The 15,452-nt window shown below is 38.9% G+C and overlaps 1 protein-coding gene across 5 annotated transcripts in view; it reads right to left on the bottom strand.

Annotated features, from left to right (window-relative positions):
• RYK (receptor like tyrosine kinase) overlaps positions 1 to 15,452 on the bottom strand; it is a 98,497-nt gene that overhangs the window by 49,776 nt on the left and 33,269 nt on the right. For 3 of the 5 annotated variants that reach the window (XR_008505061.2, XM_045903753.3, XM_045903754.3), the window contains exons 3-5: positions 4,771 to 4,870; positions 2,859 to 2,993; positions 679 to 732 (exon numbers count right to left, since the gene is read on the bottom strand). Coding sequence is in view for 4 of the 5 variants with exons in the window: in XM_045903753.3 (XP_045759709.1) it covers positions 679 to 732; positions 2,859 to 2,993; positions 4,771 to 4,870 (289 nt within the window). In the remaining variant the exon portion in view is untranslated. The remainder of the gene's footprint in view (positions 1 to 678; positions 733 to 2,858; positions 2,994 to 4,770; positions 4,871 to 15,452) is intronic. The other 2 variants (XM_064587493.1, XM_054504412.2) reach the window with 2 other exon arrangements.

Genomic DNA, 15,452 nt, shown 5'->3' with positions numbered 1-15,452 from the left:
TTACTGAAGTAGGGTAATGGTCACGTGCAGGTTCATCAGAGCATTCTCTCAACTTTTGCATATTTGAAATTCCTCCTCACCACAAATTTTTTATCCTTTTAAGATAATGCTATTAAAACTATCTCAGGAAGTATAAGACTCAATATGTGTCCACATCAGAAAAGGAAAAAAGAAGTCTAAGTTATATCATCTAGACACAACCATTACCAAAAAATAAAGATCTACTTGGAGTTTCTGTTCTGTAGGTTTAAATACGTATCTTTAAGTATCCTTTAAGCTTGCATTTTCACCTGGATGAAATCAGCTGAGGGTTAACCCATCCAGGTCACTAGTCAGATTTTCTAACCTTCTGCTATTGAGATGAGGATCTTATACATGTTTTTATGTTCATACTTTAATTATAACCATTCGAAATGATGTGATATAAATTCTTGCTTATAGATCATTTGCTATAAAATATGTATGAATTTTGCTTCACAAAAATGTCAATATTCTAATCATTTCCCCTGACTATATACCAATCTACAAAACATCAGTGAAGTAAATAGCAAGGCCTCATCACATATCTTTTGACAAACTGGGCACTACAAGGCCTCTAAGCCTTATACAATCACGTGCATTTGCAATCAGCCATTTTTCTTCCTTCGTGATGGAGAACGGTAACTCAGTAACACTTACAAATAGTTCTGCTAGTGTTTTTGTCCAAGGCTGAAGTTTTTACTTCTTCAAGTTCTGAATTTAAAAAAAGATAAAAAATGCTTTAGAAATTCTTCCTTTTCCATGAAAATCCTTAAATACTCTAATTACATTTTCTGAGTTTTTCTCTAACATAGTTTTGTGTTCTTTTAGAACACTGCCTGAACTAACAAAGTATTTGTTGCAAGACAATAAATGCTACATTACGATTCTGATAATTATCACTATAATCACCAATTCCTAATCTATGGGTATTGCTTACAGATGCTCAATGAAAAGGGTTTCTGTGGTCAAGAAGTTTGGGGGGAAACACATATTTTAACCTCTGTGGAGGTGCATAATTCACATTAGCAGAGTATAAAGGCTCTAAGGAGTTCTTAAGTAATGAAATTTACCTGATCAAGCAGTCCCCACTCTCACATAAAAAAGGAACATTTTCTTACCAGTAACACCCATTAACATTCGATATAGTACAGATATATTTTCTGTTGCAATTTTTTAAATGTAATAGGGTAGAAAACCAGACAAACACATTAGGATCACATATTAAAGAGCCATGAACTGGACAACTGGGGTGGCCAGAAGTATAACGACCAAATGAAAAGGGGAGCACTATATTAAACTTAAGTCTAAAACAGAGTAGAAAATTACACCAACTGTATTTTAATTTAATTTTCGCATACATATTAAAGAAAATGGACAAAGTATGGGATCATTCTGAATGTCGGCTGATCCTTAACCTCAGTGGTTACTAAGTGGTGGACTCCATCGATCACATCACATTTGGCCATCATGCTGCCTTTAGACATTAGGCGAAGCACCATGGTACAGTCACATCCCCTTCCCTAGGGATCAGGAACCAGGCCTTCTATACTCCTCACTGACTGACTGTGCTAGCTTAGGCGGTCTCTCTAGGGCCCAGTCTCCTCATATCAATTATATAATGACTAGACTGAACTAGAGAGACTCTAAAGTCCACTTTGGCTTGAAAATTACATGAAAGTAGGTACATAACTGAGAATATTAGAACTGAAAAATGTATCAAAACACTGAAGCTAAAAGGTGCTTGCTAACTTTCCATTTAAAAAATGTCCATTCCAATGCAGTAGAGCTTTTTTACTGGCATGTATCTTGACATCAGCCATTGTAACTCACTTGCTGGCATTAGGATCTTTCATAACACTCAGCACTAATTTCAAGTAGGAAATGTTTGAGAGAGAGAGAGAGTTTAACAATGGCGCTAAGAGCACGAGTTTGCATCCAGCTGTACCACTTAGCTGCTGTCTGACCTTGGCAAGTTGGTCAGATGCCCTGAGCCTCAGCTTCCTCCTGAGAAAATGGAGGTAATGAGAGACCCACTGCCTAGAGAGAACTGGGTTCAATGGAAGTAAAGCAGCTGTCAACAGTAGGCACTCAATAAGTTTAGAGGGTTTTATTTTCCCTATCTTAGATAGTAACCTAAGTGGCCATGCAAATTTAGGTCACTTTACCTTAGTGCAACTTAAAGTGAGCAGGTTGGACTAGATGACCTTTAAGGAGAAACTCTAAAATTCTTTCATCTACAGCCTACGTGCTAGGAATTCTCATAGCCACTGTAATTTCTTAAGTAACCGATTATTCAAAACCAAAGTTACTAACATCTATTAAGTACCCATACATGGTATTCTAAGATTTAGGTTTGATTCAATTAATCTAAGAGAAAATAAAAAAGAACAACTTCTGAAACAGGTTATTATGCCCAGTTTACAAATGAAAAAACTAAGACTTAGGGTAAGTGACTTGTCCCCATCTCAGGCCCAGTCCATCTGGCCCCAGGCAATGCTTCTGAGCATCAGCACTTCTATAAGGAAAACTCAGTGAACACTCAGTTACTCAGGGGCCCCTATCACAATGAGGTGACCAGCCACTTGAGTACTATTTCACATCCCTAGTGGAAAGTTAGCAATTCTGAGAAAAGATTTTGAGAACGAAGGGCCCGAGGGAGATTCCTGGCAACAAGCTACCTGGCGATTATCTCAGAATTTCATCTGTTAGTGCTCTTTCTTTTCACACTTGCAACTATCATCAAGATTTGGTCACAAATCTGTAGAAAGATGACAAAATATATTTATGACCTTATCACATCTATATAAAACACACACTCTGGTAAATAAATTCCTTACTTTTGTAGCACATTTTCCTTCGTTTAAAGTTTAAGACTGTAAAGTTTTTTGAAGAATTTACTGTCAAGTTGAGCTGCATTAGTATCATAACCTCAGAATCTACTTTGCCAGTACAGGAAAGCTCGACCCGAAACACTGTTTAAAGAGCAAAAAAGAAAAGATATTTTACTTTTCTAAAAATCAATATTAATACCTACTATTTTAGAATTCTTTATTTTTGTTGCATAAAACTAAAAATAATACATTTACATAATACTAAACAGAAATTTTCACAGAACTTACCTTCAGACTACATAGCTTTAGACATTAAGTATTTCTTCATTCATTATAGATATAAAAGTTAGCATTAAAGAACAAGCCAAGACATAAAGGAAGAGATCACTATTTTCAACTTTTGCTCATGATTTTTAATAGATCACTTTGTCTCACAAGTCCTCTTATTATAATATAGTAAAGCTACAGAATAAGGTAAACCCTGCTACCTTACCAGTCACATCAGCAACAAAACAGCAATTACTTGATAAAAAGGAAAGACAATTTACCACCAAAATGCAATTATGTATTTCTCTTAATGAAGAGATTAAATATAAACCTGTAAACTGATAAACCTGATAAATTAATCAACTGAATTAAAAAAAAACCCTTTCTAAAAAGAAACTGGCTTTAATCAATTACTACAGCAACGAGATAACAGACTTTGGTGCAAATCATTTTTTTTTTTCAATCTTTCAGTTTAAGATTCTTTTTCTACAAATTTAGAGTATCATTCTATCATCTGTATGAGCATATGAAAAATATGGGCATTTCTGAATTTCTTTACTGCCCCATAAAAATGAGCAAGCCTTCCTATGCCTTCTTAAAGCTTAATGTATGTCACTAATAACAACAGATGAGACTGCCAGAAAGAGTTCCATGATACTGCTATATTGTGGAAAGTACACGGCTTACACTTTAAGTTTTAAAAAGTTCGCTTCGCTTTTCTTAAAATCTCACATCTTCAGGAGCCCTTCTCAAAAGGTTGGCTCAACAGTAGTTAAACTGGGTATATATGACACTTAAATCATTTAGTCAGACATGTATTACATGACTATCCTGTGCAGACGCAGTGCTAGGCACCAAGGGCAGACGGCTGAAAAAGACAGCTCCTGCCCTCAGGGTAGCCACAGGCCAGCAAGGAGAGACAAGCACAAAGAATTACAAGATAATGTGATCAGTTCAAAAACAGTCAAATTACAAGATCCTACAGAGTATGAAGAACAGAAGAAAGAGTTAAGACCTGGGGGGAGAAAAGGAAGCAGAAAAAGGACAGTGGAGATTTTGAGTCTTGAATATTTAGTATGAATGACAGTTTAATAAACAGAAAAGAGGAAAAGGGGGTTCCAAATACACAGACCGGCACATGCAAAGGCAAGGACGTCAAAACTGCACGTAGTACGGTACCACTGGAATGCTGGGGCAAAATGCAGCAACAGGGCCAGACAGGCAGGTAGGGGCAGAGGATACACAACAGCATAATGGCGGGAGAGTCTGCAATGTACTCAGTTGATGGGGGTAGTGGGCCCTGATAGGACTGATGTCATTTGGTCGGATAAGAGTGTTCAGTGATGATCCAGGCCACGGTGTGGGAATTTAGTCCAAGAGGAACAAGACCAGACACAGGAGGAGGCCAAGGCCAGCAATGCAGAAAAGGAGACAAGGAAGAAGTGAGCACAGACAGTTCTGGAAGGGATGGAAAAGAGGGGATGGTTTAAAATACAGTGCAAATAATCAGGATTTTCAAAAATTACTTTTCAAAGTATTTATACATCTTAAGCCTATCAAGTAAGATATACTACGCATCAATTATTAAACTGTTCTTCTTGGGATATGGGGGACACAACTGAAAACAGTATGTTAACTCTTTCAGACTCACCTGATAAAGTGCGTGGAACTTCCCCCTGAGCAGAAATGTTGACCTGGGGCATGTCCATAGCCACAAAATTGTCTACTTGGAATCCCAGCTTATATTCAACCTGTAAAATGTAGAAACAAACAAATTGAATCTGTGGTAACAGAAAGGACACTAACAGTTTGACTTCAATGATTAGCTCATGAACTAGTAAATGCATGAGTCTTTCAAATGTACAAATAACCTAGCTATAACAAAATCCAACTTGTCATAAACAGTCCTAGGAATTTTCAACTGGATAAAAAGTCAACCCAGTAAGCCACCCTCTATTTCATGTCTAGAACAGTACTACAACTCTCCTATAAAATCTTCGTTCTAGGATTCAGAAATCTTGCTGAGGACTACACAGCCACGGACAGAAAGGCCCTGAAGAGACAGATATGAAGAGCCAAGTTGTTGAGATGTGTAATTTACAGACCACTGACTAGTAACCAATATCTTCTCTGATTGATAAATGCCAGGCTCTGAGGGCTTCCATGTGGCTGGTGGATGAAGGTCTGCTCTGCAGATCCACTCACTCCACAAGCAGATTACAAAGCATATCTCAAGAATATCTCTAGTCCAGCTTTCACCATAAAGAAAGTTTATGTTTGGAAGCCCATCTAATCTCTGAATCTATTTCTCAAGTAATTCAGAATCCAGAAAGGAAAAGAGGTAATTATGAAGATATCATTGGAACACCAATAACAACTATCAATATCTGGCCTACAAAGGTGGCTTAACATAACCAAATAGCATCTGGGGCGCTTGGGTGGCTCATTCGGTTAAGCATCTGCCTTCGGCTCAGGTCATGATCTCAGGGTCCTGGGGTCGAGCCCCCCATCGGGCTCCTTGCTCAGCGGGGAGCCTGCTTCTCCCTCTGCCTCTGCCTGCAGTTACCCCTGTTTGTGCCCTCTCTCGCAAATAAATAAATAAAATCTTAAAAACAAAACAAAAACAAAAACCAACCAGCATCAACAAATACAGCCCTATTGCTAAACTGATGGTCATGGAAGGAACAGCTCAAACTGCAAAACAACAGCTGAAATTCGGAACAGCTGCCACCTTCAAGACCTTTAATGAGGCCTTACATTTCACGTTACTCTTTGTACACCCCGCTGGGGTCTTGGTAAGAATGGTACTCCTCTCCCATTCAGTGGTCACAAGGGTGGTTTTGGTGAAGAGCTAGAACTGGCAAGAGCCAAGGAGCAATGGGTTGGGAAAAGAGTGGTAGGAACAGGTTTAGGAAACCATTCTTTAAGAAACTTAACCAGGAAAAAAGGAACCAGGTTGGGGGGCGGGGGTGTGTGTGTGTGTGTACTGATTCTGAGGTTTTTCTTTCTTTAATGAGAGGTATTACAATGTGTTTATATGCTAATGAAAAAAGCCAATGAAACGGGACATAATAAAGATGAAAAGAAATAGGAAGAGAGTATCATCCTAGCTTATAAGGAAAGGGATTGGCTGGGGCAAATCTGTCTACGCATGGATAAGAAGCGTTCATGCCAATGAATTTAACTCCCCCTATGAGTGGGTCTCTTTTCACACTTTCATACTTGAATGTCCCTGAACACTGTAGGGGTATACAAATATCAAACTATTACTTTGCAGTTAAGATACATATACAAACAATTGTTAAAGGCTGTATCTGGTAAGTGCCATGTTCACAACAAAGAAAATGTTCTTGCTGCTGCGTATCCGGGACTTACTGGTACCTTGAGCTAGTCAGTGTTCACGCTTACCTTAGCACGCCACAATACTGTCACTGCCACCAGGGGGTGCTAGAGAGCCAGCTACACCCTGGCTGCATTTGGGCCAAGAAGGAGCAGGCTTTCCAACAATACTAAGGGAATGCATTGGCTATATCCCTATATCCATGCTATCTTTGAACAGGACAATACACGAAGGGCAAGTGCACAAGAAATAAAGCAAGAACTGGACTGGAACCATGAGGTTCTGTGACCCTTACTTTTCGGAGTTTCAGTTTTTGTAAAATGAGGCTACTACAACACATTATGAGGATCAAATAGGATAATTAATACAACACGCTCTCAGGCTGGCATAGGTCCGCCCGATAAATGCAGACCCCAGTGGCATCAGCAGTCATTCCAGAGTAGCTACCCTACTGCCCCACTTCCCCACAAGCACAGCTTACTACTGACCCCAGAGATTCTGACACAAACTCCTGTGCTCTGCCAAGAACATTGCTGCAGCTCTTCTGTTCTGTCTTCCATCTTGGGACCCCCACTATTCTAAAACTGCCTCCTACACTCTTAGGCTTTTCACAATTGTCTTCCCCACCTTCTCCCGCAACCTGACTTTCCTCAGAAGTCATCTCTTCCCCTATCATTCAGTTCTTACAACACCTGACCCTCAGGGCCAAGACAGGATTCTTTTAGGATCATTAGGTTCTTTCTAGACATTCTTCCCTCATGCAAAATCCCCTATATCCTGAAGTTCACAAATTCTACTCAAGATGGCTATTTCTCATACCATCAACATCAACAACAGACAAAAACTTTGCAGAGGCCTTGGCCCTTGGCTCACTTTGTCTCCTGCCATCTTCCCGGTGGCTCCAATATTAAGTATTCAGCATTGCTACATAATAAAGAATTAATCCAGAACCACAACAAATGCACAAATCCCACCCAATCAAAGATCCCATCACTATTTCTGATTCCTACAAAACCAGTTGTCTCCACCACTCTGATTCAGCCAACATTTATGAAGCACATCTGTAAGCCAAGGGCTGTGCTCAGAGCTGAATGCAATGGCCAATTCAGCTATTTCCCTCCTCTCTAGCCCAGACAAGGACTTGGTTTCACTTCCCAGAGCTTGTGCTCCAAAGACGACTTACCGACACAGTCATATTGGCACCCTCGTGCCTCAGAGGGCCACACCAGCACCCTGACAATCGCTAACTCTACTGCTGCCCAGCACTGCTGCAGGGAATCATATCCCCAGAGAGAAGGGTGCTTCTACACAAAGAGGACCCTCCAGGCTCAGAGCAGGCCCTTAATCCTGCCAGCAAGCCCTTCTTCACAACTCCTCTCCCTCCCTAGTCTACTCATTGCAATGTCACAGGACCTCACCACTTCACCACCTGCTGCCCTTACTACTTCCTCACTCTTCAGACAATGTCGTCATCTCTTTCAGCTAACCCACAGGAACCTCCTTTCTGTCATTCTTATCAGCACCAGAGAGATCTGTTAGAGTACTCAACCTCTGTACTCCAGTCCCAAGGAGAGATATATCCTCCTCTCTAAATAATGAACTCTCTTCTAGTATGTTAGGTTCTAGTCCATTTCACCACTGATAGAATCTCGTATCATCCACTTGTCTCTCACTCTCTTATACCTTCAAGCTCTCCCATATGCCCAATTACCTACTAGATATATATATATATATATTATAATCTTATCGCTCTCAAACTTAACAGATTCAAAGCCAAATGTATGTTTCCCCACATTTGCTGTCTCTTTTATTCTAGGTCTCAGTTATTATAAGCAGAGGCACAGCTAACCAAGGACCAGAACTTCTAGGAAAGCAGAGAATGGCAAACGGGGTCAAAGGCCCTAATGGCAATGCAGAGGGCAGGGGACAAGATTAGCACCCGAGTATCTCAGAGAGGCGAGGAGGAGGGAAATGAGCTTGTGAGTGGAGCTGGGTAGAAGATTTGCGAAGGCTGACCCTTTGGCTAGAAAAGTAGCCTGGAGGAACAAGGAGTATAAAGCACAGAAGCCTGCCCCTCTGCTGGCTCCCTTTTTGAGGGACTATCTAAACATGCCAGGCATTCACAAGGCAGTTCTCTTCTCTCTCTGAAATCCTTAGGATATTAATTTTTTAGACTGCAGTTTCTGGGGTTAGAGAACAAACTGCCAATTATCACTGTCCAATTTTCTTTACTTTGCCATGTATCGATCTATATGGATTCTCACTTGCCCATGATCCTTTGAAGAAACAGATCCGTTCTAAAGCTAACATTCATAATCTACTGGAACAAAGGAAATCTAAACAGCAGTTGTTTATCAGAAAAAAAGAGTGAGCCAAAATGTTTCAGAAAAGAAGCTAGAGAAAATGTAAATATTTGAATAAGCTAAAAAATAAACATTTTTGGTAATATTCCCTTACTTGGAAACAAATGGCAATTGCAAATAGGCAGCTGATGAATAAAGCCATTTCCTTCTGGAACACAGTACAGATTTAACGTGAATACATTTGCCTATAGCCGTATAGCCTTTTAATTTCTCTGAATTTACCAGAAGTGCTGCCTTTTTCACAGAAATCCCACTCTGCAGGAGATACTGCCGGCTGGCCTGGGGCTGCTGTAGGAACTCTGGACAAGTTCCCTGCAGACTCTCCTGACAAGGATGAAGATTTCCTGAAACCAGAGAACAGCTACAGAGTGGATGTGAGTTGGGGGAGTATTCTGCTATATTTTGATATATTTTTGCCTTCCAGCTGCCTAAAACGTCTACTGACACTTAACAGATGCAGTGGCATGCTTTTTTCCCATATATTAGTGAATGTTCTGGAATACAGAAGAAACTATTTGTTAAAACCACCTAGTAGTCTTTGCTTTTTTTGACCATGTGGTCTTGTGAAAGAGAAGAAATACCAGAGTTCTCATCCCACCTGCAAATGCAATTAACCAATGGTATTTAACCACCACTCACTAAGATACAGCTTCAGCCTCTGAGAAGACCACAGTCGGTCTGGCAGACAAAACAACCACCAGGTAAACACTGAAAAGCAACACTATTAGCAAAAGCTTTGATGTGTGAAAACTAATGTTAAAATATCTACAGTGTGAACGGGTATGTCAAGGAGAGCCTGGAGATATTTGGAAGCAAATATTTTACCTCCTGGCACACCTTAAAAAGCAAGAACTGAGAACTTCTGATAAAGTGTTAAAGCTTAGGAGCTGTGGCCTTCCTCCAGAAATTTCATGATTGTATCCCTAGAGCCAACATGATCAGGTGAAGAACCCTCTGTGTCTTCTCAGGTGAAGAAGCCACATCTTACCCCCTTGTGTGACCTTCCCATTTCAAGTCACCTCTATCTCCTCTGTCTTCCGCTTCTACTACCTTAAGCAAGTCCCTTCCCAAATCTGGGTCTTATTTTTTTTCTCATAATAACTGATCAATAAACCAAACTGTAACCATATAGTGTATTTTTCAGTGATTTGAAAGAAAAAACATTCAACTCTATATGCAGTGACAGAGAAACTTTACCAGGATATGTTGTTCAGTGCTCTGCAAACTGCAGAAAGTACGCAGTATGTTACTTGTTAAAATATATATATATACACACACGCACGCGCACATACACACACAAAGATGCTTATCTGTGTACCGACTACCTTTAGAATGGGAGACAGGAATCACATAACAGTGGTTGCCAATGGAAGGGCAACTTGGTGTCTAGATTGGTTGGGGATGGACTAGCAAAGTATAGAGGGCTTATTTTTCACTGTATACCCCTTATGCCTTTTGAATTTTGTACCATATGCATACATTATTATTCAAAAGATAAATTTTTAAAATAAACAAAGTTTAATTACTCAACTGTGCCAAAATTACCAAAGAGATTATGACATAAAACTGGAATTAGGGGTTGCAATGCGGCCAAAGCCTGAAACTGGATTAACACAAACATATTCCTTAGATTTTTATTATAAAATATTTTAAGATAGAAGATGATTACTTGCCCCTAAATTCTAAATCCTGTTACAGATGAACTTGCGAAATTAGTTTAGCTATATATTCAATCTATGAATTCCATTCATGTCTTCAAATTTGTAACTTTAATCACAGTGAAATACCTGACAAATCCCAGGTGGACAACTGGTGTCAAGTGTACCCAGCCTATGTTTCACACTTCTAGAAATAGGAAATTCACCATTCCTAATACATTCCAACCTTAAAAAGCTCTAACCACTAAGAAGATCCCTGTTTGTTGAGCTGTGCTTTGTGGCTTCTACCTGTGCATCTCTTCTGTGGTCAGTAAAAGAGCACCTGTAACTAAGTACCAGGTGCTATATACCAGGAAGAGGGAACACAGAGACAGATGAAAAGGAGTTCCTCCTTTGAAGTGCTTTGCATCTAGGAGGGAGATAGAAAAGAAGATCAACCATTACAATATTCTTAGAGTATGACAAGGGCTATGAGAGAGGAAAGAGAAGGGTGCCATGGTGCAGAAAGGAGCACTTGACATAGCCAACAGAGAGGTGACACCAGGTCTGAGATTTATGAGATGAACAGGAGTTCAAGAGATAAAGAATGGGGAAAGGGCATTTCTAGCAGTGCAAACAGCAGCAATGTAACAGAGTCCAGAGCATTCAAAACATTGCAAAACAAAATGGCACTAAACAACTAGCTGAAGAGGAAGTAGAAAAGAAAGGCAGAAACAAGATCATAAAGGCTTCCTAGGAAATCAGAACTTTATTCTGGTGGCAACTGAGAGCCCTGGAGTAGTTTTGGGGGGCAGAGGGTGGGGGGTGAGGTGCGGCAGCAGTGCAGCAAGAAGTCAGTCCAGAGGCAAGGAGACCAGTTAGAAAACTATTTCCATATCTCGTTAAGAAACAATGAAGGCCCAAACTACAGATGGGGCATCAGGTCCAGAAAGAGGTAGGAGATGAATTTAAGGTATAATTATGAGAGATAATCAACTGGACTTGGTAGGTGTAGGAGAAGAAGTATAGCCCCCCCCTAGGATTCTGGCTAGATGTGTAAATAGGTGGTGACGCCCTCCAACAAGTCAGGGAACTTCTTTCCGCCTTACCAGGAATATCATACCAGCAATAGTAGCTCAAATGTGCACTAAGGATGGTATTTAAAACCTGCCACAGAAGTAGTTTAGAAATTATTCATTAAGAATTTAGAAGGACCATAGAGCTATACCAGGGCGCCTCCTGACCCACGCTGTGCCTAGGCCAGTACAAGTACATATATTCATCTGAACCCTTTCAAATATGTATATTCATCTGAACCCTTTCCTCTCTCTACTCTCCTCCACTCCAACTTCCTCCTGTGGCAGGCTCCTAAAATTCCTCAGACATCCACTATCAGCAATATCAGATCCCTGAAACTCACTCCAAATAAAAACATCCAATGTATGTGTATTTTTAAAAAGGAAAGGTTAAGAGAAGGTTGAATTCTGTTCAATTACAACTGCCACATGCCACACTGCCTTTTTATTCACAAGTCACTATCCATATAATTGCCCAGGAACCATTCGCATGATGTATCATTATTTTTTCCTAAGTGGGTCCAGAAATAATCACACCCTATTCAAGGTCAACAGAATAGTAGATTCTCTATTTCATTAGATTTTTCACTACTTCAAAATATATGTATTATTGTGTTTTTATATTCATCAGCATTAAAAGTAGGAAAAGTAACAAAGGATTAAGTATCAATTTTTTGGAGAATATAAGAAGCTTCTCTGCCTGAAAGATGTTCACAGAAACACTGGATCTCAGAGTAGCAAGGGAACTTAAAATTCAAGACCAGCTACTCCACAAATGCTTGAATTCCCATTCCTTCTACAATACTCCCACCTAATATTTACCGAATGTGGATCTGACCTCTTCCAGTGAGAGGGAACATACAAATCTCTTCAACAGCACTGGCTAAAAAGTGAAAACTAATTCTAAACACAGATGCAGAAACTAGCAGTTGAAAGCATGATAAAGAATGGAATTTTTAAAATATGATTTCACAAAATCTCCCCACAATTACTTACTCATTATAGAGGAGAAAACTTCACAGTGGAGGAACCTAGTGAACTGAGTGAGCAGAGATCACCAGTAATGGGATAAGCTGATACCATGTGCACTGTGAAGGACAGCTTTTTTGGGGTGTTACTAGCAAAGAGACATTCCTGAATCTAATCATGAGGAAACCTCAGACAACTCAAATTGAGGGACACTGTGTTTCAAAAATATCAAGGTCAAGACACACGAAAAAAGGCCAAAGAAATGTTCCAGATTAATAGAGGACTAAAGGTACATCAACCAACTGCATGCATGATCCTGAATCAAATAAAAAAAGACCTATAAAGAACATCATCAGAATAACTGATGAAATGTGAATACTATACATTAGATAATAGTATTGTATCAATGTTAAGTTTCCTGATTTTGATCACTATACTCTGGTTATGTAAAGAATGCCCTTATTCTGAGAACATATAAATTGATGTACTTAAGGCTAAAGGGACAGGATGCTTGCAATTCATTTCATACAGTTCGAGAAAAAAAGTGTGTGTGCCTGAGGGTGGGGAGAAAGAATGAATGATAAAGTAAGCAAATGAAGCAAACCAGTAATAATCAGTGAATCTGGGTAAACGATATAGGAGAATTCTTTGTACTATTCTTGTAATTTTTATGTTGGAACTTATATCAAAATTAAAAGCTACCCCCACCCCTAAATAATGTCACATAATGTTATATAAGAATACTGGAAAATGTGTTAGTGCAGTTTCTTTGAAGAGTTCAGGTGCCTACTCATTGAAACTGACATATCTCAGATTAAAATGTCTCATGTGAACCTTTTCTGAATTATCTGTATCTTTTGGCACTTCAGCATATCCAGGTTACCATTTACTAAATGTTCTTAATTGTTTCACATGAATTTTCTCTCTTGACCTCTGTTTTTGCAGGTTTTACCCTAAAGATGAATCCACCACTAAAAAAGCAGGCCCATATTTGGATACCCCAAGGCAACAATGTTGGATAGTTGAGGTGCTCCAGACAAGGCACATGTTTTACCCAGAATCCAAGCTAAGTCAACTTTAATCGCATTACTGCAGCTATATTTTAATGCCTGTATGAATATGTGTGTATAATGTTTCTGTAATGTATGCTTGAGTATATATATATATATAGTTGATCCTTGAATAACACCAGTTTGAACTGCACAGGTCCATTTACATGGATTTTTTTTTTTATAGTGTAATACCGTAAATGGATTTTCACTTCCTTATGATTTTCTTAACATTTTCTTATCTCTAGCTTACTTTATTGTAAGATTTACAGTATATAATAACATACAAAATATGTGTTATTTGACCATTAGTGATTAAGTGTGGGGGAGTCAAAAGTTATACATGAATTTTCGACTACAGGGGGGCATCAGTATCCCATAACCCCCACATTATTCAAGGATCAACTGTAATAATAATATGAATATATGGGTAGTTATATAATCATTTTTACTCATCTGATTAGCAAACAACTATACTTAAAATATTTAGTGTTAATAAGTGAATTGAAGGGTGCCTGGGTGGCTCAGTTGGTTAAGCGACTGCCTTCGGCTCAGGTCATGATCCTGGAGTCCAGGGATCGAGTCCCGCATCGGGCTCCCTGCTCAGTAGGGAGTCTGCCTCTCTCTCTCTGACCCTCCCCCCTCTCATGCTCTCTCATTCTCGCTCTCAAATAAATAAATAAATCTTTAAAAAAAAAAATAAGTGAATTGAAGAAATAAGCACCCCTATTCACTTGGCAAGGAACGCTGGTTCATTGCTACCATCTTGGGAGAGGGAAGGGAGAAATAATTTGGCAATATCAACCAAAATTTTAAACATGCACACTCTGACCCTGCCATTTCACTACTTGGTGATAACTTACTACTCAAAAATAATTCCACAAGTGCACAAAAATTTCTCAATGCATGTATACAGACACACATATATACCTATATATACATACACATACATACATACATATATCCAGGTACACATTTGCACACATATTTTTTCTGTTTCTATATTCATCAATAACAAAGGAAGAAACATCAACAAAAGATGAACTACCAACTGTTTTCCCTATCCCTGTGCCATGGATTTTGCCTGCCAGATGAACTGAAGGAAACTATCTCTAACAGTGAAAGGAAGCATTGTTTGAAATAGTGAAATGCTATCAAAAATCCATGAGTCAGTGAGGCCCTTAAGAAATAATCATATATCCATATAATATCATACTATAAGGCCATTAAAGAAAATGAGTTAAATCTACAAGTAGAGAAATGGGAAGATGCCGAAATACAGTATTAGTAAGGGGAAAAATGTTGTACAATATAGGTATGATAAAATCCCCTTTTTGTTTAAAAAGATTTTTAAAAAAATGAGTTTGAAGTATACCAAACTATAAACAATGATTACTTTGGGGTATAGATCTACAAAGTCTCAATAGTTGTAAAAACAATTCTATTAATACTTGAATTTTCCTAATATTCTTTACTGTTTTCTAAGTAGATAAAAAGATCTTGTTAAAGTCATCAAATTTAAACGACTTTGCCACAAATGTCAGGACAGACACCACTTTATAATACTTAAAAAAAAAAAACTCGAAGAGATTTTAGTAGCAAAACTATTTTTATTTCCCAAATAAAATCCTATTGTTTATTATAATGCTAATAAAAGAAATTAAAGTTGATTGGAGGAGGTGGGCTCTACCCTCAGCCCCCATTCTTTGACCTATGAGAAAACCTATGTTCATGGAGTCAGTCAGAGAAAATGTGAAGAATTTAGCAACAAGTAAGCCAGGCAGAAGGTCCCTTACTGTTAAAGGAGCTTAGCCTCAGCACACATGGGTGCCTGCATCTGTTGTATCCCACTTTTACCATTTCTCTATAAATGGCAGACCTGTATCCATTATATCAAAC

Source organism: Mirounga angustirostris, unplaced genomic scaffold (assembly GCF_029215605.1).
Source record: "Mirounga angustirostris isolate CCGP_5_RB_7025 unplaced genomic scaffold, mMirAng1.0.hap1 SCAF_1, whole genome shotgun sequence".
In the NCBI taxonomy this organism is placed as follows: Eukaryota; Metazoa; Chordata; class Mammalia; order Carnivora; family Phocidae; genus Mirounga; species Mirounga angustirostris.
This window is presented reverse-complemented; position numbering and strand designations above follow the sequence as displayed.